At 37.5% G+C, this 22687-nt stretch overlaps 2 protein-coding genes across 9 annotated transcripts in view; one reads left to right on the forward strand and one right to left on the reverse strand.

Moving 5' to 3' along the window:
* kif6 (kinesin family member 6) overlaps positions 1-4448 on the reverse strand; it is a 54578-nt gene extending 50130 nt beyond the window's left edge. For 3 of the 4 annotated variants that reach the window (NR_200083.2, NR_200082.2, NM_001423671.2), the window contains 3 exon segments: positions 543-617; positions 2013-2119; positions 4290-4448. Coding sequence is in view for 1 of the 4 variants with exons in the window: in NM_001423671.2 (NP_001410600.1) it covers positions 543-617; positions 2013-2119; positions 4290-4349 (242 nt within the window). In the remaining 3 variants the exon portion in view is untranslated. 4 annotated transcript variants of the gene reach the window in all.
* A 10336-nt stretch (positions 4449-14784) lies between these two features.
* daam2 (dishevelled associated activator of morphogenesis 2) overlaps positions 14785-22687 on the forward strand; it is a 155671-nt gene continuing 147768 nt past the window's right edge. For all 5 annotated transcript variants that reach the window (XR_015513863.1, XR_015513864.1, XR_015513862.1 and 2 more), the window contains exon 1: positions 14785-15030. The gene's annotated coding sequence lies outside the window, so the exon portion shown is untranslated. The remainder of the gene's footprint in view (positions 15031-22687) is intronic.

Raw genomic sequence — 22687 nt, forward strand, 5'->3', positions numbered from 1 at the left:
GCGGGACTCTGCAAAATAAACCCTGACACTCTGACCAATGTGAGGAGAGTTTACTCGCACGTGACTTGTTTTAGGTCTTTTGGTCCGATTAAAAACTTTGCAGTGTGAAAGCGAACCGCTCCAAGAGCAAAGAGCAACAATGTAACATTTGTAATCTCTGTTTCGGAACAACTGAATCGATTCACAGGTGTGAAAGCAGAGTACACTGTTACATGCTTGCCGAATACAAGAAATCACACAGCAACACCTTAGCAACCATGTCAAATAACTTTGCAACCACATACAACTACCTTATGTTATTTAATTTTTTTACAAAAATGTGGTACCATTTTAAGCTATTAAACAAGGCACCGTCAAACTAACAGAAAAACAAGAAAAATTTAATTCTGAACAAACTTTTCAGTTTCTTTATCTAAATTATCTAGTTTTCCACCATATACTTATTTTAATCATTTAAATGGAAAGGTGTTTGTGAAATGTTCTGTTTTAAAAGCATACTTTTACACACTTTTCAGATAAAAAAAAAGAAAATGTCAACTTACTTATCAGCAACAGGTTTTGCAATGTTTTCAAAGACTTCCTCTTGACTGGCTGTTTGGTCAAACACTTTCTGAAACCTACAGTTAAGAAATAAATATGAATTAAACCAAATGTTGCTTTTACCTATTCTTTTTCAGTGATATGCCTAAATTGGCATTAAATCCATCTGAAAATGTTTTAAAACACCGGTTGCTTCCAAAAATGTATTTAGTTCAGAACGTTTCAAAATTGAGTGTGTATGAATGTTTCTCCTTGATGGGTTGCAGCTGGAACGGCATCCGCTGCGTAAAACATATGCTGGAAAAGTTGGCGAATGAATGTTTCAATAGGTGATGTGGTGGCGCAGTGGGTAGCACATTCACCTCACAGCAAGAAGGTTGCTGGTTCGAGCCTCGGCTAGGTCAGTTGGCATTTCTATGTGGAGTTTGCATGTTCTCCCTGTGTTCGTGTGGGTTTCCTCTGGGTGCTCCAGTTTCCCCCACAGTCCAAAGACATGCGGCACAGGTGAATTGGGTAGGCTTAAAATTGACCGTAGTGTATGAGTGTGTGTGTGAATGAGTGTGTATGTGTTTCCCAGTAATGGGTTGCGGCTGAAAGGGATATGACATATGTAAAAACATATGTTGGATAAGCTGGCGGTTCATTCCGCTGTGGCGACCCCAGAATAATAAAGGGACTAAGCCAAAAAGAAAATGAATGAATATTTCAAAAACATAAAATGAGTTTTCAGTGGCATAATTGAGGGATGGGGCGAAGCAGTGGCGCAGTAGGTAGTGTTGTCGCCTCACAGCAAGATGGTCGCTGGTTCAAGCCTCGGCTCAGATGCCGTTTCTGTGTGGAGTTTGCATGTTCTCCCTGCGTTCGCATGGGTTTCCTCCGAGTGCTCCGGTTTCCCCCAAAGACCAAAGACATGCGGTACAGGTAAATTGGGTGTTTGAATGTGTATGTGAATGTTTCCCAAAGATGGGTTGCGGCTGGAAGGGCATCCGCTGCGTAAAAAACTTGCTGGATAAGTTGGTGGTTCATTCCACTGTGGCGACCCCAGATTAATAAAGGGACTAAGCCGACAAGAAAATGAATGAATTGTGGGATGTCTTTTGTATGAGTAAAGTAAATATGTGCTGCCTTCTTAAATCTTCAGTTATGTTTAGGAAATGTCTCTATCATTGGCATTTAGACTTGTTAATCTGAGATTTGCCTTGCCAACTATAGCTGACAGGCCATGGAGACTCAAATTTTGCACTGAGAACATTTTAAATGGATTAAGTGTTTGTTAATTTGCAGAATCATGCTTTACTACATGTGCAATAAATGGAAACAAGAACCTATTTGTGTGTTGTGGATATCCAAATAATTTGGATTTCAAATACATAACTAAAGAATAACGCCATATGTAATAATTACAAGCTTAAAGATATATTCATTATATTTTATTATATCTCTCTCTCTCTATTTTTTTTTCTACACATTACCTGAATTTGTAGTTTTCCCTCTTATTGTTGATAAAACCATCAGCCGCATCTCTGGGAACCAAAAACAGTAAACTACCGCCCTGCTCATCACAATCCGCAAAGTACTCCTGCAATAAGAATGCTTCAGCATGAGTACACTCATTTATTGAGGTAAAGTTGGCTTTATATTCACACATTCTGAGTTTCTCCTTAATAATATCATTTCAGAAAAGTTTTCTTTGCAAATGATGAATAATAAAATCATTTTAGCAACAAATGACTATCAAAGTACAACATTGTTTACAGTCAAACAAATAGTGCTAATGTTGTTCTCAAGTCATACTTACATTTGATTTCAGAGCGAATAGTAGATAGTAAAGTTACCATGGTAAACCATATACGGAGCATGTCACAAGTTGTCACTGAACAAATGTGCGAATATAAACCCAACTTCACCTCAATCTCTAATTTTAGAATATGTAATCATGTAAATGGTCACCTCTCTCTCTCGTTCTCTCTCTCTCTAATATATATATATATATATATATATATATATATATATATATATATATATATATATATATATATATATATAAGCAATTCTAGTGCTATGGATGTGACATTTGCAGTAAATACTCAACACATAAATTGACAGAGAAAGTATATGTTAACATTCTTAACATTATATTGAAACATCTGTTTATATTTTCTGAAACAACTAACCACAGAATTATGGGATCAGAAAAATATCAATCTGTAAACATGTTTTGTACTTTAAATGAGAAAAAAAAAACATGTGTTATGGATGTGACCAAAAAAGTCAGCAAGTTTACAGCATATAACATAACGTTACTTTTGCGAAATTCTTCGAATTAAACTGCACAACCCAAAATAAACAATGCTAATCAAGGATAATAGTTGGCTCACTATAGAACACAAAGATTTTTGCATTTATGTAGAAAAAGTGTTATTATGGGTGTGACAGATGTCAAATTGCCACTTGTTTGACTTTGGTAAAACAAATATTAGTGTTTAAAACATTAAAAGAGACATTTTTGAGGATTTCTAAAGCACTAAAATACTTGCTCACACACAAAACCGAAATATGGATATGAATTTAAAAAAATGGATAAAATATGCATAGAATTGCTCATATACAGTTGAAGTCAGAATTATTAGCCTCCTGAATTATTAGCGCCCCTGTTTATTTTTTTCACCAATTTCTGTTTAATGGAGGGAAGATTGTTTCAGCACATTTCTAAGCATAATAGTTTTAAAAACTTATTTCTAATAACTGTTTTATTTTATCTTCGCCATGATGACAGTAAATAATATTTTACTTGATATTTTTCAAGACACTTCTTTACAGCTTAAAGTGACATTGAAAGGCTTAACTAGGTTAATAAGGTGAACTAGGCAGGTTAGGGTAATTAGGCAAGTTATTGTATAATGATGTTTTTTTCTGTAGATTATTGAAAAAAATAGCTTAAAGGAGCTAATAATTTTGACCCAAAAATGGTTTAAAAAAAATTAATAACTGCTTTTAATCTAGCCGAAATAAAACAAATAAGACTTTCTCCAGAAGAAAAAATATTATCAGACATACTGCGAAAATTTCCTTTCTCTGTTAAACATCATTTGGAAAATATTTAAAAAAATAAAATAATAATTCTGACTTCAACTGTATATATATATATATATATATATATATATATATATATATATATATATATATATATATATATATATATATATATATTCTTTAAGCATGTCTACATATATAAGACATAAGCGTTACCACAGTAGACCAAAGAACAACACAGTATGATCAGGTGAGGTAAACAAATAAATTAGCAAATTACAGTAACGTTATAGTGATAGCCATGTGATTGAAATCATATTTATTTACTTCTACGGGTCACGACTATTTAGAATACACACTGAGGTAAAGTTGGTTACATACGCACATTCAGACTTTCTCTCGATAATATCGTTTCAGAAAAGTATTATTTGCGAATTATTAATAGGGAATGCCTATTAGCTTTACCCCAACGTAATACAGTATTAAAAGAACAAGAAACTAACTCATTTCTGTCATTGTACCTGCTATATTTTTTCAATGTTAAGTTTCGTTGTCTGTATATCATTGCTTATTTTGGACAAATAATAAGGTGTACAATGCAAATAAAATAACTAGGACATTATATGCAAACATAATTGCTATATGTGCTAAGCCCCATTACATGTTTGCAAACTGCAAAGCCGATCCTTTGCACTGTACAAAAGCAAAACACTCACCGAGGTGGGTTTCTTCGTCGGTTTCACACGGGCAAATATTTCAATGGTTTGCTTAACCATGTTTATGATGGCTTTTTTGCTTTTACTGTTTACCTGCACGTTTAGTCAACTCCATTACTTTTTAACTCCTTTATGTATCGTGGTCGCTACGCAACCAGCGACGCAGGACAGGTCATCCTCTTGTTGTGACGTAACGCAAAGCGGCTTCCGGGTCTGTATGGGGAGACACAACATATGATAATAATAAACGTTTACAAAGAAAGAAAACAATTTTTTTTCAATTCAAATGAGTAGCGGCTTGGACACGGACACAGTATTTCATAAGTCATCGTTACGTCACGACCTAACAAGCGGATAGACATGCAAGACGCCCTGTTTGCGACTGAATGGTACGTCAACGCTGCCGCCATCTTGCTCCGGTCAACCATCACCGTGAGTAAGAGCATTGTGCACTTTTTGAAGCTGTTTAAATAGGCATTAAACACGTCTTTAGATTTCACATGTAATGATGATTATGACTGTGCAGTCATGACACATTTCAGTGTCATGTTAATAACTACAACAGCCACAAAGCATCAGCTCTGCACCAAAATTATGTGAAACAGAATGCTAATATTTTTTACCAGCTAATATATATAAACTGAATACGTTTATATATAACAGAATAAATTTATTAAACAGAATATATATATATATATATATATATATATATATATATATATATATATATATATATATATATATATATATATATAAAACAGAAAACGGGGAAAAAATAAAGAAGGGGGCTAATATTTCAATATATATATTAGCTGGTTAAAATATTAGCGTTCTGTTTCATATGATTTTGGTGCAGAGCTGATGCCTTGTAGCTGTTGTAGCTATTAGCCTATTTGCAGAATGATAAATCACCACACATGTGTGATTTATTTTCTTTGTTGACTTTTCTGTATCTTCAGTTTAGGTCAGTTCTGTTTTTCCACTCTGTTTGCACTGTACAAATGCAGTTTATTAAACGCATACGCATGTCTTCACTGGAAACAAGTGATACCTGGTCATGTAAAATGAGAGCGAGAATGTGTACTTACACCCAAGTTCTTTAAAGCAAATGTTGCATGTCTCCTGTCATACACTCAAATGAAGCCCCAGAATAAAGGATGATTTATACTTCTGCGTCAAGTGCACGCATATGCTCTGGTGTAGCCTTCGCACGATCGCATAGCCTTCACCATGGCTGATAAGCACCTCTCAAATAATATAACTGCACGTTGCAGCAGCGCATAGTGCAAGCTCTGTGATTGGTCAGCATGGTAGCGGTGATAAGTGTGGGCTGAGAGCTGTTTATAAGTGTCGAGCCCCATAAAAGAGCTCCAGATGGAAACTTTTGTTTTGTGTTTACCTTATGATTAAAGCTGTTGCACATCCGCTTAAGGTATGTCTTTAAACACTAAAAGAGTACTGCTGACGATACAAACAAACTTTGACATCTGAATAAACAAACAAAGGACAATCAACATTAACAAGAACTGCATCTTTTTTTAAAGAAGATGAGCGGCAATTTCAGTATTTCCAGATTCGAACAGCTTTTGGGAGTTCCTTACAAATGTATTTCTCTCACGTGTTAGCAGACCACTGTAATCCACACGTGAATTCAGCTGCGCTCTGCAGATTGAAAACAAAACCTTCGTTGCAGCACATTTATAAATGCAACACTGACGACCCATTTCTCCAAACAATTCTTCTTCTTCCACTTGTTTTAATTACAGTTGGCAACACAACGTGGCGTCTTTCTGCCATCTGAACACTGCAACAGGTAAGGTCTTCTAAGCTATCATGCATATCAATGAAGTTTCACTTCATTTACAATAGAGTGCGCGGGTTGGCAGTCTGGAAAGACTTGGAAATCTTTCTCATAAATTAATGCCGAAAGCTCAAAGATGTCTCTTTGTACTGGCCGGTACAGATATCCAGTCTACAAACTGGAATTCACACAAAGATTCAATCGTCGTGGCGTAGCTTCAAAATTTCTTTTCAAACCGGAAGAACAGATTTGCTCGAAATACCGCAAAAACAACCAATTTTCACGTTTTATTGAAATATATATGTCCTAATAGGGGTTTTTAGCCGCGTGGGACACATATATGACTGTCAACATCTCAAAAAAATGTGTTTTGGTGTTCCGTGACCCTTCTTAAAGAGCCCAACACATTGAAAGTGCAACAATCCATGCTATTCACCGTATTCTTTGCCGACGAGTGGGCGCATTTGAATCTTTTTGGCTCGAGACTTCCGGGCTCATTCACTTTCATTCATTTTTAGACATTAAAAGCTGCTCGTTTCGCAGTTTGATGTTGCAAACTGATATTTTCTTATTATATTATTCTACTTGGTCTATATAGTTATGCAAACATTTGTTTGTAGAGCAAGTAGTTTGATCGTTTTCTGCTGTTTATTATTCCTAGTCATTTCTCCCATAGGCGACTGAATCGAAGTTCTAAAACAATCGAGAAAACAGGCGCACTTCTGCATTTTAGAATAAGGTCAATATGAATCACAATAATAGAGATCATTCCCCATAACAATCTGCACACCCTCCTTTAACTGAAACCTCGTAAATACAGAAGGAAGAGCATTTGGCAATAAACTTTCACAGAATGACATAAACTCAGTTAACAACCAAGAATGTTACGCCCCATTCACACGGGGCTTCAGCGTCACTGCTTGACTGAAGGCGTGTCTGAAGTTGGGGCTGAAGCGATCGTCATAGAAGCTACAGCCAATGAAATTAAGTCAACAATAGGCCACTGTCTGAGCTGGTGTATTTGCATACAGCAATCTGATTGGCTGATGCTTCTGTCGACGCTTTAAAAGTTGAGCTAGTCCCAACTTCTGCAGCGAGCAATGCCTCTGAAGCGGCGCCGACAGATCAACAATGCAGTTCGGCAACGCCTGACGTCACCCATTTAAAGTGAGTAGGAAGCGTTGATGCTGACGCCTCGTGTGAATGTGAATGACTTCTTTTAAAACAGTGTAACTGTTACAGTGAGTAACTGAATCATTACATACACAAATCTTAAGTCTATCTCCAGATTAGGAAAACACATTAAAAAACAATTGTGTTGGTAATATAGAAATAGCCATTGTAAATATTTTTAGCAGGTACTCAGATACCTGATTCCTCCTGTATGTTCCTCCCATTGCATTGGACTGTGTAAGACTGAAGAACCTTGTTAACCTCATTTACTCTGTCAAGACTGTTTTAACTGTTTGAATTCTGACCCCCTGCCAACATTTGCAGTGAACAACCTAAGACATAGTACTGCTTTTGGATCATTCTTTTATAGGATAGTTGTACAGTGACTTGCTGGGCATGTTTAGGAGTTGGTTCTAACAGTTTGGACTTAATGGGAAAGGTTGACAGGGTCTGTCATTACAACAATTGCCAATTCAAGAGGAGTGGTTCTCAGATTTAGGAAACTGGGGATTACGTCTGTCCCATCTTTGTGAGATTTCTCCATCAGCTGTTTGGCGCTACGGACCGCTCCTTTTGCCAGGCTGTTTGACTGTGGAAATTTCTAGACTGCTAGTGACATGGATAAAGTCCCACTCTTTGGCACAGTCTTTAAACCCTGACTTGTTTAACCCGTGGAATTGTCAGAAATGAGTGTATGTGGTGTGCCATGCACAGAGAAATGTCTTTTCTCTCCATTCAAACTTATCCATTGCCAGAGTAGCCCAAGGCAAGTCTGGAACTGGATACAACATTCTGTTGATGTGGCTTTGTGCTATTACAGACTGAGCATGCAAGGAGTTCTGTGGTAATATCAGCCATCTTGGTTGGCCAGAAGATTATACTTCTTGCTCTGTACTTGGTAGCATCCAGACCAGGGTGACCTATGTGATCTATTTTGATATATTTATTATTAGGAATGGCTGTTTTGTGGCCTTGCATAACAATTCCATATTCCCTGGCTAGTTCATCTCTGAAGGGAAAGTATGGATACACAGTAGGACACACAGTAGGCTGTGTTCTTTGCTTGGCCAACCTAGTTGAATAGTGCTAAGATACTGTAGCACTCATCCTCAGCTGTCCTCAGCTGGAATTAGGAGGTTTGCTAAAGGTGCAGTTGTCGTGCAGTGAGGGGTTTGCGTCTTTAATAATCTACGACAGTTTGTGTTCATTGAACTGTAAGAATGATTAATAAATCCATATGAAACAGTCCCTTAAAAGTCACATAGCGTCTTCAGTTTCTGGCTCAGGTGCGCTTTGCACTCATGCTACAAATGTACCGAGCCAAAACCCAAGTGAACCCTCTCTGGCACACCTCTTCCAACTGGACCAAGTAAACCATGCCTGACCCAGATTCAGAGTACTCACATTACGATCCGGGAAACGGGCCTGGGCACGGTTCGGATAGCATATTGTGAGTACGCCCTAACTGTAAAGTGTCCTCTGCTTGTCGCTGTATGTGGGCAGAGTAATCCACAAGGGTGAAGGGTAAAGGGACTGGACGAGTGCTGTTATTTGCGGAATATCGCACCACTATCAGCCAATCAGATTCAAGAACCAGACAGAACTGTTGCATAAAGCTAATTATATAAGTTTATAACCTTCACCTTGCCGGTTTTAATAATTGTCTAGCTAATTGATCATCAAAATAATCATTAGTTACATCTCTAATAAGCAGTAGCCTTTGTCTTTAATAGCAGGAATAAGAATACTATTAGTGATGGGTCATTCATGAACGATTCGTTCATTTTGAACGAATCTTCAATATGACTCGGGAACTACGAGTCCTCTCAGGGAGTGATCTGTTCATCCGCGCGTGCGCACATTTGTGCAGGTAGTTTCGTTAATTTCAAGTCTTCATCACATTGGCAGAAGCCAATCACATGCGTTTAGAGCCGGAAAAAGAATTGATCCACTCACCTCTCGAGTCCTCTATCGGGTCTAATTCACTTGTTCATCACGAGCCAATCATATGCGTTTAGAGCCGGAAAAAGAATTGATCCGTTCATCTCTCGAGTCCTCTATCGGGTCTGAGTCATTCGTTCATCACGAGCCAATCATATGCGTTTAGAGCCGGAAAAAGAATTTATTCGTTCATCTCTCGAGTCCTCTATCGGGTCTGAGTCATTCGTTCCTCACGGGCCAATCATATGCATTTAGAGCCGGAAAAAGAATTGAACCGTTCATCTCTCGAGTCCTCTATCGGGTCTGAGTCATTCGTTCATCACGAGCCAATCATATCCGTTTAGAGCCGGAAAAAGTATTGATTCGTTCATCTCTCGAGTCCTCTATCGGGTCTGAGTCATTCGTTCCTCACGGGCCAATCATATGCATTTAGAGCCGGAAAAAGAATTGAACCGTTCATCTCTCGAGTCCTCTATCGGGTCTGAGTCACTCGTTCCTCACGGGCCAATCATATGCATTTAGAGCTGGAAAAAGAATTGAACCGTTCATCTCTCGAGTCCTCGGGTTCGAGTCATTCTGTCACGTGATGAACGAACGATCATGGCTCCTATTGGCTTAAACTCTGCATTGATTAAGATTATATGTGACTGTCAGTGTAACGTGAATGAAGACATGAAGAGGTGAGCTAAGCAAAGAGACAACAATACCTTCAAAGACAAAAGAGCAGGTAAACATTGAATTATTATTTTTTTTATGACTTATTTGTCGTGCAATCAACCTTTTGGGCTAGTTGTAGATGTGTTTGGAAGCAATTCGTAACATTTGAATAATATTTTGGCAAATTGAACCAAATGAACGAAATGACTCGAAAAAAGATTTGTTCATCTTGATGAACGAGACACAAAGATCCGAATCAGTAAAATGATCCGAACTTCCCATCAATAAATACAATGGAAGTTAATGCTTACCAGTTTCCAATATTCTTCATAATATCTGCTTAAAATTAAGAAACACTAATAGTTTAAGTACAATTGGAGGGTGGGTAATTTGTCTTTTCTTTTTGTTTTGAGCTATCCTCTTGTATTAACTTTTAACTTTGTGTCCAAATGAAAATGAATTTCATTTCTCTTTTTTTAAATCATATTTTTAGAATCATAGTTTATGTTATGAAACAGTTCTCAAAATGTAGTTGCATGACATGCGTCTCATAAGCCTACAGTGGTTTAGGACATGCCTTGCCTCATGGGGCCAAATCTTCCCTAACTGCTGTTTACTTCTCTGAATAAACACGATCTGTTATCTACATACAGGAAGTGTAGAGGTAAACAAAGTGTTTTGGTAGGAAAGGAACATAAATGATCTTCTAAAGAGTAGACCATGTTTCTCTGTGATTTATTTGCAAGTGTGTGTTAAAAAAACAATCCAAATTAGCTGGAAAAAATATAGAAAAAAAACTATGCCTTTTAATTTGTCGTGTCCACATGCCATGAACATGCACATGCCAACACAAAATAAAATGTAACAAAATACACAAAACAACACACACACACACACACACACACACACACACACATGTTTGTTTTTGTGAAAAGTGGGGACATTACATAGACTTCCATTCATTTTATACAGCCCAAACCGTACATTATATTGCCCTCACCCCACCCCCTAAACCCAACCATCACAGGAGACTGTGTGCAGCTTTACTTTCTGATTAAACTCATTCTCTAGGATTTATAAGCTCTTTGAGAAATGAGGACGTCAACAATGTCCTCATATTTCACCTCCTTTTTGTAATACCTGTGTCATACCCATGTCATTATACAGATTTGTGTCCTGATATGTCACAAAAACGCGCACACAGACACACACACAAATAAGCAAAACCGAAGACATGCTCAGCAATCCCTTAGTCCAAAATGGCATTACAAAATAAATCAATCAATAAATGATTGATAATGAATTATTCAGTCATTCATTCATTTTCTTGTCGGCCTAGTCCCTTTATTAATCAGGGGTCGCCACATCGGGATGAACCACCAACTTATCCAGCATATGTTTTACACAGCGGATGCCCTTCCAGCTGCAACCCATCACTGAGAAACATCTATACACACTCATTCACACACATACACTACGGACAATTTAAGCTTACCCAATTCACAAATAGCACACGTCATTTAGGTAACCGGAGCACAAACTCCACACAGAAATGCCAACTGGCCTAACCAAAGCTTGAACCAGCGACCTTCTTGACAGCTCTAACAACCGCGCCATTAATAAATGTGTATTATTGTTTTTTATTATTATTTATGATGATTGTCAAGAAAGACAAAGTACATACAGGAAGTTTATCAATAAATCAAAAGCACAAACTGGGCTTAAATGTATTTGAGGTGTGTGATTGTTGCCTGCATTGGACATACAATTCTGAATTGTCTGAATTATGTATTGAGTGGTCATTTTTATAAGGTTTTAGTTTAGATTTTGTGGCACCGCATACCTTAGGAAGCTTTAGGAAGCACTATTAAATTATATAATATAAACACACCTGTACCTTAGCTGAAGCCTGAATTTCAGAACCTTTGGGTGTTCTCTCAGATGTGTGGACATTATCATATTCTGTGGAAGAGCTTAGCTGCTTATGAGTGTGGCCTTTAGAACATTTTAATGACTCGAAAGTGCCAGTAGAGGTCCCTCATACTTCATGACAAAAATGATTAATAGTTCATTTAGCTGAATCTCTTTATAATCTAATACAGTGGTTCTCAAAAAAAATTGTCTCTTCAAGTACCACCATAATGACCAGTGTTGAAGTACTGTAGCGTAGCGGGCCTAATTAAGCAGCTACAGCACTGCACAGTTAAAAAACGGGGCAGATTAATTCCTATTATTATGAATATTTAATATTGTCAGCCACTTTAAACATTATAAATAGTTTGAACATTAAGAATTTACTGTGCTTACAGGTAAAATTAAATAAAAAGTTTAAATTAAAATGTGCTTTTAAAAGTTTATTAAAATGGGCACAGTTCTTAAAAAGTAAAAAGAAAACTGCACTCTTTAAATGTAAAGTATTATCATAAAGTAGCCTATTCATCAAAACCTGGAAATGTTCCTTTGACCTCATAAATATAGGCTATATGCAGGGCCAGACGGAATCTGCGGACGTTTTTTGCTATTTCTGCTGAGAATTTTGGTAAAAATCTGCGGATTTCTGCGGAATTATTTTGGGAGTATCCAGCGGAGTACCATAACTAAAACCTTAATATATTAAATAAAAAGTAATAAATTACTGAATAAAAACTGAATAAATTCAGATTTACACATTTACTCAAGTAAATAATCAGAATTAATAATGGGCTAAAAATCTGCAGAAATCTGCGAAAAATCTGCGGAATCCTGCGTGCGCAGATTCCGTGTGGGCCTAGCTATATGTCATCATTTTCATATTGAAACTCTTTTTGATAAATTTTGAAATATATGATGCATATATACTGTATATGACTTGTTTGTATATCTTTGAAATCTAAACATTAACTTGGATTTTAGATACATGAATTGGATTTACATATTTAAATTAGAAATTATATCCACTTAATGCATATTAGAGTAGGCTTTGTGTGTCAGAAAAGCAAGTGATTAAACTGAACCTGTCAACATTGGGATATGAAAATACAGCATATCCCCCCTCCCCCCAACAACAGTTACAAATATGGGGAGGAAATTAGTTTCAGACGATAGAATACATGACAAACATTAGAAAATTGAAAATAAAATAAAAGGTCTGGCCCAGGAGTGCCCAAACTCCGTCCTGTAGGGCCGGTGTCCAGCATAGTTTAGTTCATTCATTCATTTTCTTGTCGGCTTTGTCCCTTTATTAATCCTTTATAAAAACTGTTTAGGTTTACTTGAAACTTTCAGGCAGCTGTGTTGAAAGAAGTTGGAGCTAAACTATGCAGGACATCGTGTTTAGACACCCCGGTCTATCCTATTAAAATCAATTTACTGATCACATCTGTGTTATCGTACGCGTCAAAGGGTTAATAGTGTGTTCATTTTTTTACTTTAACTATTCAGCGATTCCGCCACAGTTTGAGAACCACTCAGCGAGAAGATTTTTGTGACACATTTCTTAACGTAATAGTTTTAATAACTCATCTCTAATAACGGATTTATTTTATCTTTGTCATGATGACAGTAAAAAATATTTGACTAGATATTCCTCAAGACATTTCTATACAGCTTAAAGTGACATTTAAAGGCTTAACTAGGTTAATTAGGTTAACTAGGCAGGTTAGGGTAATTAGGCAAGTTATTGTATTAACATGGTTTGTTCTGTAGACTATAGAAAAAATATAGCTTAAAGGGGCTAATAATTTTGTCCTTAAAATTGTGTTTAAAAAAATAAAAACTGCTTTTATTCTAGCTAAAATAAAACAAATCAGACTTTCTCCAGAAGAATAAATATTATCAGACATATTGTGAAAATGTCCTTGCTCTGTTAAACATAATTTGGGAAATATTTAAAAAAGAATACAATTCAAAGAGGGGCTAATAATTCTGACTTTGACTATATATATATATATATATTTATATATATATATATATATATGTGTGTATGTATGTATGTATGTATATATATATATTTTTTTATTATTATTATTATTTTTATTGATACTTCATTGTAAATAAAAAGCAGCTTTTGACAAAACAGCAAAAATGAATGAATACACACACACACACACACACACACACACACACACACACAAACACACAAACACACACACACACACACCATAAAACTAACTCTTTTAAACCAAAACATTTATTCATTCATTCATTTTCCCATTATTCATTAGGGGTCGCCACAATGGAATGAACCGCCAACTTATTCAGCATATGTTTTTCACAGTGCATGTCCTTCTGCATGTTTTTGAACTGTGGGGGAAACCGGCACACTTAAAGGAAACCCATGCCAACACGGGGAGAACATGCAAACTGCACACAGAAATGCCAACTAACCCAACTTGAACCTAAACCAGCGACTTCTTGCTGTGCATTGACAGTGCTAACCACTGAGCCACCATGTCACTTACAAAAACATAACATTATTATTTTATTATAATATAAAAATAAAGTGACACTTAAAGTCCCAGTTAATTAAAATAGACACGTGTATGCAACATAAAGTGTTCTGTGGAAATATGTGTGCTCATTTTTGTGCCCAACTTAAATTATTCATATATTTTAGCAAAAGCTTTTTTTTTTCAGTGCAAAAAGTGACATATGCAAGTGATTTACTTGCAGTCTGGATGGTTGATTTATGTACTAAGGATGTAGAATAAACTTCATATGACTGAATCATAACTCAGAAGCTAAGAGGGTTTCAGTCCTTCTCATGCTGCTCTCGCTAGTTTTGTTTCTTCTTTTCATGATGGTCTACAGATACACACAAGCATGCTGTCATGCGCTAAGCCTGGATTCCAGAGAAGGGGTATGGGAGGAGAGAGAGGGAGAGAGAAAGAGAGCAAGCAATGCGAGAGAGGGAGGGAGCAATGTCAACAGCTTTGATTCCAGCACAGTCAGCTGAAAAGCAGGCTCTGGCGCAGCAGCTCTCAGGCCACTCTGAGTTGGAAATACTGCTTTGTTTTGATATTCTCTGTGTAGTTAAGGCACAGATGCAACAACAGTTTTACTAAATAAAACCGAGAAGTGCATCTGGGATCAGATCATGGATGAACAGATTTAATGGGCACTAGGAAATATTCTGGCTGAGAGTGAATAGGGGAAGGATGATTTATCCGACAGGGTTGGTCTTTGAAGTGGGTAAGTGCTTGCTTACTTCCAGGACATTAAATGCTCGTATTTAGTACATCAAATATATTAAGAAGCAGGATTGCATGAGTTTAAATGGCAGATATAAACTGTGTGTTAAAAAAGATGACTGACTAACATGCCCATATTTGGTCTGGGGAAGTTGGCATGTTGGAAATTGAAGCTTGGGAACAGAAGTCTGATTACTTTAGAACAGGGGTGTCCAAACTCGGTCCTGGAGGGCCGGTGTCCTGCATAGTTTAGCTCCAACGTCCTTCAACACACCTCCCTGGAAGTTTCTAGTGTACCTAGAAAGAGCTTGATTAGCTGGTCCAGGTGTGTTTCATTGCGGTTGGAACTAAAGTATGCAGGACACCGGCCCAGGACCGAGTTTTGACACCCCTGCTTCAGAATGATGCTAAACTTCTGTGCATAATATTGGGACATGATAACCGAATGTAACCGAATTCCCTTATGGGGATTTTTGGTTGACATCTTCAAGATTGTAAGGGCAGAGATTAAATTTATCCGGAGAAAGGTTGTATAAACATACATAACTACTGTACCTTGAAATCAGTGAAGTGCAGCCTCTCGCATTAGTGTTGCTATTGCTCTCAATCATAAGTTACTAGTCTTGGCTTAACTAGTTAAACTCTGCGGACCCGGTACCGGGTCTATGACATCATCGACTTTGCTCTAAGATTTAAAGGGCTAGCATTGCACCAGACCCCCGGAAGTGGTTTCGTTTGAAACTGTAGAATCTATATTTTATGCACATATGCATCACTTTGGTTTTTATTCTACTGTACAAAAGTTATTCACACTTAAATACACAGTATTTTGGATGCCCAAGCTGGGGATTGAACATTGGTTCATTTTCATATGGTTCATATATGACACATGTACAAGTTGTAGCTCAAATGAAAGCTCTTGCCGGTGCTCATACAGTTCTAGCATTCTTTTTACTGATTTATACTCACATATCAAACAGTTGTTGAATGAATCGCGGTGTTTCCAAGTGAAAACAATACATTTATGATCAATAAGCAGCCCCAGATAGCACAGACAGCTGTCATCTCTTACCTTATGCTGTGCGCTTCAGCGCCATTTCTCCTCTGTTTTTGAGGTGATGTGCATAAGTAATCCTTTTATATGTCTGACGTGGTCCAAACACAGTGAATTATGTTTGATCACACAAAAGAATAGTGAAATATGAAAACAATGATCGCTCCCTGTGGCTTGCACAGCACCTCTCATCAGTTGGAATACAATAACTTTTGCATAGATTATGGTAGAGACTTTTTTTCCCTATGATTACAGACATGCGCAGGAACCACAAACATTAATTACAGCACCCTAGACCACACAGAACCTAAAGGGTACACTTTCAAATTTGAGTTTATAAAAAAAAATACAAAAAGCGCATCTTTTTTTAGGTGTTTATTATGACACAGTCAACATACACAGATATTTTAAACACTTTCAATAGTGTTTTATGAAAATTCAAAGGGTTTTCTTTAAAATGATACCAAATTTTTGCATTTACACCTCTGCATGTGGATTTGGAAAGCTTTTAAATTTAGGTAGGCAAAATCCAGGCGGAAATCCCAAAATAGCAGCAGAGTTTAACTGGTTTAAAGTTATGTCAACCATGCACTTAGCTTTTATTTTCACATGTTTTATGATTTACATCATCCTGAGTGGGACTACATTAGGTGGCACAAGAAATGAATGTCATACTGTAACTGCGTTTTCGTTTTGTCATATAATATTTTCCTGAAGTGTACAGCAAATGTTAGTCGAATTTAACTTAAACCCAAGTCTGGTTGCAGACTGAAGTCAAGCAGGTTTGATTTTTGTCAGTACCTGGATAAGAGATTACCGGTTGCTGTTCAAACAGCTGTTAGCGAGGCAAGCAGTTACCTCATGGTCTATGTGGGTCCTAATACCCCATTATAGTGACAGGGACACTATACTGTTTGGCCGCATTTACACAGCACTATTCAAGTGACTCAATTACGATTTTTTTTTCTCCCATCTGGCACAAATCGGATATGGCCCAAGTGTATGTAAGCAGGAATAAATCACATGGATTCCAATTTACTCAAATCAGATTCAGGCCTTGTTCATATGTAGAAATTTATCCGATATTAATCTGGTCTGTGCCCTCGTGTCTGCATTGTAAGCAGGTAGGTCTGATTTTCACCTGTCAATGTGAGCCGCGCGTCATTAAAAACCATATGATATGACGTCAAGTCTGACACTTTCAGCAGAGTCCCAAACCTTAAATCTCATACACGAGGACTTAAACAGCTTTTATATTGTCATATAGCACAGGTATTTAAGCATGTTAACGAGAGCCAGAGAGCACAATGTCTGTGACGTAACCAATATAAAGTAATATAAAACTAGTGCATACATCACATGCATAAATCACGCCATGGACGTTACATTAAGATGCCTAAAGGTTTAAAAAAGCCTATATATCAAAAGAAGATAGATAAATGAGAACCTTTCTGTTATAAACTTTAATAAAACAGCTTGTCAAAAGCTGCAAACAAATTACTTACAGGAATAGAGAAAAGAGCGCTCTTTAATTATCAGCTGTTAGTCAGCGCCGCTCTTTTTTTCCTGCTCATTGAACCTTTGTCGTGTGCTGTGTAAATGCAGACGGTCCGATATGAGTCACTTTTAAAGATGGTGTTAGCAGGTCATCAAGAAAAATCTGACACAGTCACAAAATCGGAATTGATCATCGAGATCTGCAGTGTAAATGCAGCCTTACACTGCATGGTTCAAGTGACTCAATTCCGATTTTTTTCTCCCATGTGGCACAGATCGGATATGGCCCATGTACATGTAAGCAGGAACAAATCACATGGATTCCAATTTCCTCAAATCAGATTCAGGCCTTGTTCATATGTGGAAATGTATCCGATATGAATCGGATCTGTGCCCTCGTGTTTGCAGTGTATGCAGGTAAATCAGATTTTCACCTGTCAATGCGAGTCACGCGTCGTTAAAAACCATAGCGAATGACATCAAGCCTGACACTTTCATTTCAGAACAGACTTCAGCAGAGTCCCAAACCTTAAATCTCATACACGAAGACTTAAACAGCTTTTATATTGTCATATAGCACAGGTATTAAGGCATGTTAACGAGAACGAGAGAACGCAACGTCCACCACGTAACCAATATAAACTAATCTAAACTAGTGCATACATCACATGCATAAATCAAGCCATGGACATTACATCAAGATGCCTAAAGGTTTAAAAAAGCCTATATATAAAAAAAAAGATGGACAAATGAGAACCTTTCTGTTATAAACTTTAATAAAACAGCTTGTCAAAAGCTGCTAACAAAATACTTACAGGAATAGAGAAAAGAGCACTCTTTAATTATCAGCTGTTAGTCAGCGCCCGCTCTTTTTTTTTCCTGGTCATTGCGCCTTTGTCGTGTGCTGTGTAAATGCAGACGGTCAGATAAGAGTCACTTTTAAAAGATGATGTAAGCAGGTCATCAAAAAAATCGGACACAGACACAAAATCAGAATTGACCATCGAGATCTGCAGTGTATATGCAGCCTTACACTACATGGTTCAAGTGACTTAATTTCTGAATTTAATTTTATTCTCCCATGTGGCACAGATCGGATATGGCTCATGTACGTGTAATATTACATAGAAGATCAAAACGTGACCTCTCTGTACAGAAATTTAAAATATGAAGCAATCGCTCGCTTCATCAACGTCTTATCATATTGTTTTGTACCACCCCTTTTCGCAGCATCATACGACAGAATTTTGCATGCTCGAACTCTAGTGTGACTGAGGCTTTAGGATTTTTTCTTATTGCTCCAATAATGTGACAATGGGTGGTCAAATAGGCAATGATGAAATAGCCGTTGATCTGTGTTGGGCTGACGTATTCATCTCTATTGAATTATACAAACCCAGAAACAGAAAACATTTATAACTCCTTGGGGTAAACTCCAGCGCAATCTCACGGCAATTTGTAAATTTTTGCTTGAGTGGCTAATTCGTATGAATTCGTACGATCTAATTCGTACAGTTTAGTACAATTTGTTCATCACCCAATGACGGTTGGGGTTAGGGGTGGGGTTGGGTGCCACGTCTCCTTTTTAAAATCGTACATTTTCGTACGACTAAACTCGAATTCGGACGAAATTCGGACGAATTAGCCACTAAACTGACAAAACGTAAAATTCTTAGGCTTCCTCGTGAGATCAGGATGGTAAACTCTTATATCACATATCAAACAACCTGTCAATAATAGTTTAATATTCATATTCCAGAAATATGGTTCAGTGTTCAGCTTTCAGACATACTTGGACTGTTGAGTTTGGTGCAGGACAGGGGAATCAGATTTTATATCTCAAGGCTCTTTAGTTGTTCAAGACAGGAAAATACAAGTCATAAAGCAAAGAGTTTGTTTGCTTAGCTTTAGTCTCTTCAGCTGCAGTGCATTAGCAGTGCAAGGGATCATGCAAGCAGAGAGAGCTGTTTTGATTGGCTGTATTTTTAGGTCAGTGTAGATACACATTTCCTGTTGTTTTGCTCCTGGTTGAATTTGACAAATGGGCAAGTAGTGGAGATCAAATGTCCCTTGGATGTATCTGAAGAAGCCCTTTCAGCTGTTGTGAGTGACAATGCTTGGGTTCTATTTCCAGAGCTGCTGTATGCGCAGGTATTTCAATTATGTGTTAAACCTATTGTATTATTTATGGTGCTTGCCTTTCGGCAAAAATAACTATCATTATGGTCCATACATTTATTCTTAAATTAATTTTCTTGATGGCTTAGTCCCTTTATTAATCCGGGGTCGCCACAGCGGAATGAACCGCCAACTTATCCAGCAAGTTTTTACGCAGCGGATGCCCTACCAGCCGCAACCCATCTCTGGGAAACATCCACAAACATACACACTCATACACTACGGACAATTTAGCCCAATTCACCTGTACCTCATGTCTTTGGACTGTGGGGGAAACCGGAGCACCCGGAGGAAACCCACGCGAAGGCAGGGAGAACATGCAAACTCCACACAGAGCCGAGGTTCGAACCAGCGACCCAGCGACCTTCTTGCTGTGAGGCGACAGCACTACCTACTGCGCCACTGCCTCGCCCTGGTCCATATAGGCCCTTGAGAGAGGTCAAATTATGCCGGTTATAGTGTAGTGGTGTGCTGTGACTTTTCGAAGCAGTTGGGGTTTTATTGTCCATTGACTGAACATGGAGGCAAATCATCATATATTATAGCAACACAGGAGAAATATGTAGAAACATGGGGCATATTTGAAGAATGTTGGACCCTGCAAGAAAACATACCCGGCAAGGGGACAAAAGTCATACCTCTGGGGTCAGTTGCACCAGCAATGCGTAACTAAAACTACAGCCTGTTAGCGACATTAAGGGATACTAAGTTACAACTTATGCAGTACTACATACAGTTGAAACCAGTTTACATACACTGTATAAAAAGGCACATAACCATTTAAAAAAAAGTCAGATGTTAATGTGACTAAACTTTTTCTCTTTTAGGTTATTTAGGATTATCAAATGTGTTTCTGCTTAATAACAGAATAATGAGAGAGATATGTTTTTAGACTTTTCTTGAAAGTCAAGTTTACATACAATAAGATTATTATGCCTCTGAAAAAAGCTCAGATGATAGTGTCAAGGTTTTGGAAGTTTCTGATTGGCTAAAGGACAACATTTGAGTTAATTACAGGCACAACTGTAGAATAGTATTGAAGGAAAACCTCAAACACACTGCTTCCTTGTGTGACAACATGGGAAAATCAACAAGCCAGCATTTAAAAAAAGTCAGACTACAATTTGCTAAATTACACTGGGAAAAATAATAATTTTTGGAGGCATGTCCTGTGGTCTGACGGAACTAAGATTGAACTGTTTTGCCATAATGACCAGTGTTACAATTGGAGGACAAAGGGGAAAGCTTACAAGCCTAGGAACACCATCCCAACTGTGAAGTATGGTTGCGGCAGCATCATGTTGTGGGGCTGTTTTGCTGCAGGTGGGACTGCTCCACTTCACAGCATAGATGGCATCATTAAGATCAATATGTAGAAATACTGAAGCAACGTCTCAAGACATCAGCCAGGAAATTAAAGCTTGACCACAAATAGGTCTTCCAAACAGACTATGACCCCAAGCATACTGCCAAATTTGTTAAAATGTGCTTTAAGGACAACATAGTGAATGTTTTGGAGTGGCCATCACAAAGCCCTGAACTCAATCCTATAGAAAATTTGTGGGCAGGGTTGAAAAAGCTTGTGCGAGAAAGACAGCCACCAATTTACACCAGTTACACCAATTCTGTCAGAAGGAATGAGCCAAAATTCCTGCAAATTATTGTGAGAAGCTTGTGGAAGGATACCAAAAACATTTGACCAAAGTTATACAGTTTAAAAGCAAAGCTAAAAAAAAAAAATACCAAGGAAATGTGTGTAAAAATGACTTTCTAGAAATTAATAAAAAATTCTCTTAAAAAATTATCTCGTTATTTTGGCATTTAACAAATCTAAATCATTTAGGTAATCCTAACGAACCTAAAAAGGAAAACGTTTAGTATGATTTACCATCAGACATCTTATAAAAAAAAAATTTTGTACCCTTTTTTACAATGTATGTAAACTTCTGGTTTGGACTATAGTATTGTGTTTCCTCACTGAACTTAGTTTAAACATATCCAACTATGTTAAACATTTACTGCAGCCTCTGCTCATGTATATCTTTGCATAGAAATGTCAGGTATGAGGGTGGGCTTATTTGACTTGAAAAATCAATCACAGTCAAGTACCCCATTGAACATTCAGCGGACATTTGGGGGGGCATTTCAACCAGTGAAACATACTTATGTTCATACTATAGCATGCTTAGTGACTGGTTTGAGGCTCTGTGATCATGTTTCTCTCACAGTGACATATGGGTAATGACCTATATGCTATAATGGAATGTTGTCTAACAACTAACCAATAACTCTGGTTATAAATAGCAGCCACATATCAGGCAAATGATCTATTTGTGGGAGTCTCAGCAACCGTAATGTCCGCTTGGGCAAAAGTGGCTCAGTAGTACTTTCTACCTCATGCACTCATGTTGTAAATAATTGTAAATAATGCAGACCCTTGCACACTGGCTATAAATAGTTTGTTTCTTTTAAAATATGAAGCAGATACATTCATGTGGAACACTAAAGAACTGTAACAGTCTTCTGGATAATTTTGTACTGAGTAACATTGCAAGCTGTCGCCACTTCTTTGCATGGTTTGGGATTGCTAGAGCTACCCATATAGTTTAGCCGCGAGTTACGTCGTTTTTTAGGAAACACACCCCAGTTTAGCTTTAGCTAGTAACTTTTGACTTATCACAAGTTAAATTCAATTTTTTATAAAATTAAATCCGCTCCATAAAACATACAGTATGCTGGATTAGTTGGCGGTTCATTCCACTGTGGTGACCCCTGATTATTAAAGGGACTAAGCCGAAAAGAAAATGAATGAATGAATGTTCCTGTTAGGGTGTCACTGTGGGGCAGTGAATACCACAATTACCCCACAGCAAGAAGGTCGCTGGTTCAATGCGTAAAACATATGCTGGATAAGTTGGCGGTTCATTCC

This window comes from Danio rerio, chromosome 17, assembly GCF_052040795.2.
Source record: "Danio rerio strain M-AB ecotype USA chromosome 17, GRCz13ab, whole genome shotgun sequence".
NCBI lineage: Eukaryota > Metazoa > Chordata > Actinopteri > Cypriniformes > Danionidae > Danio > Danio rerio.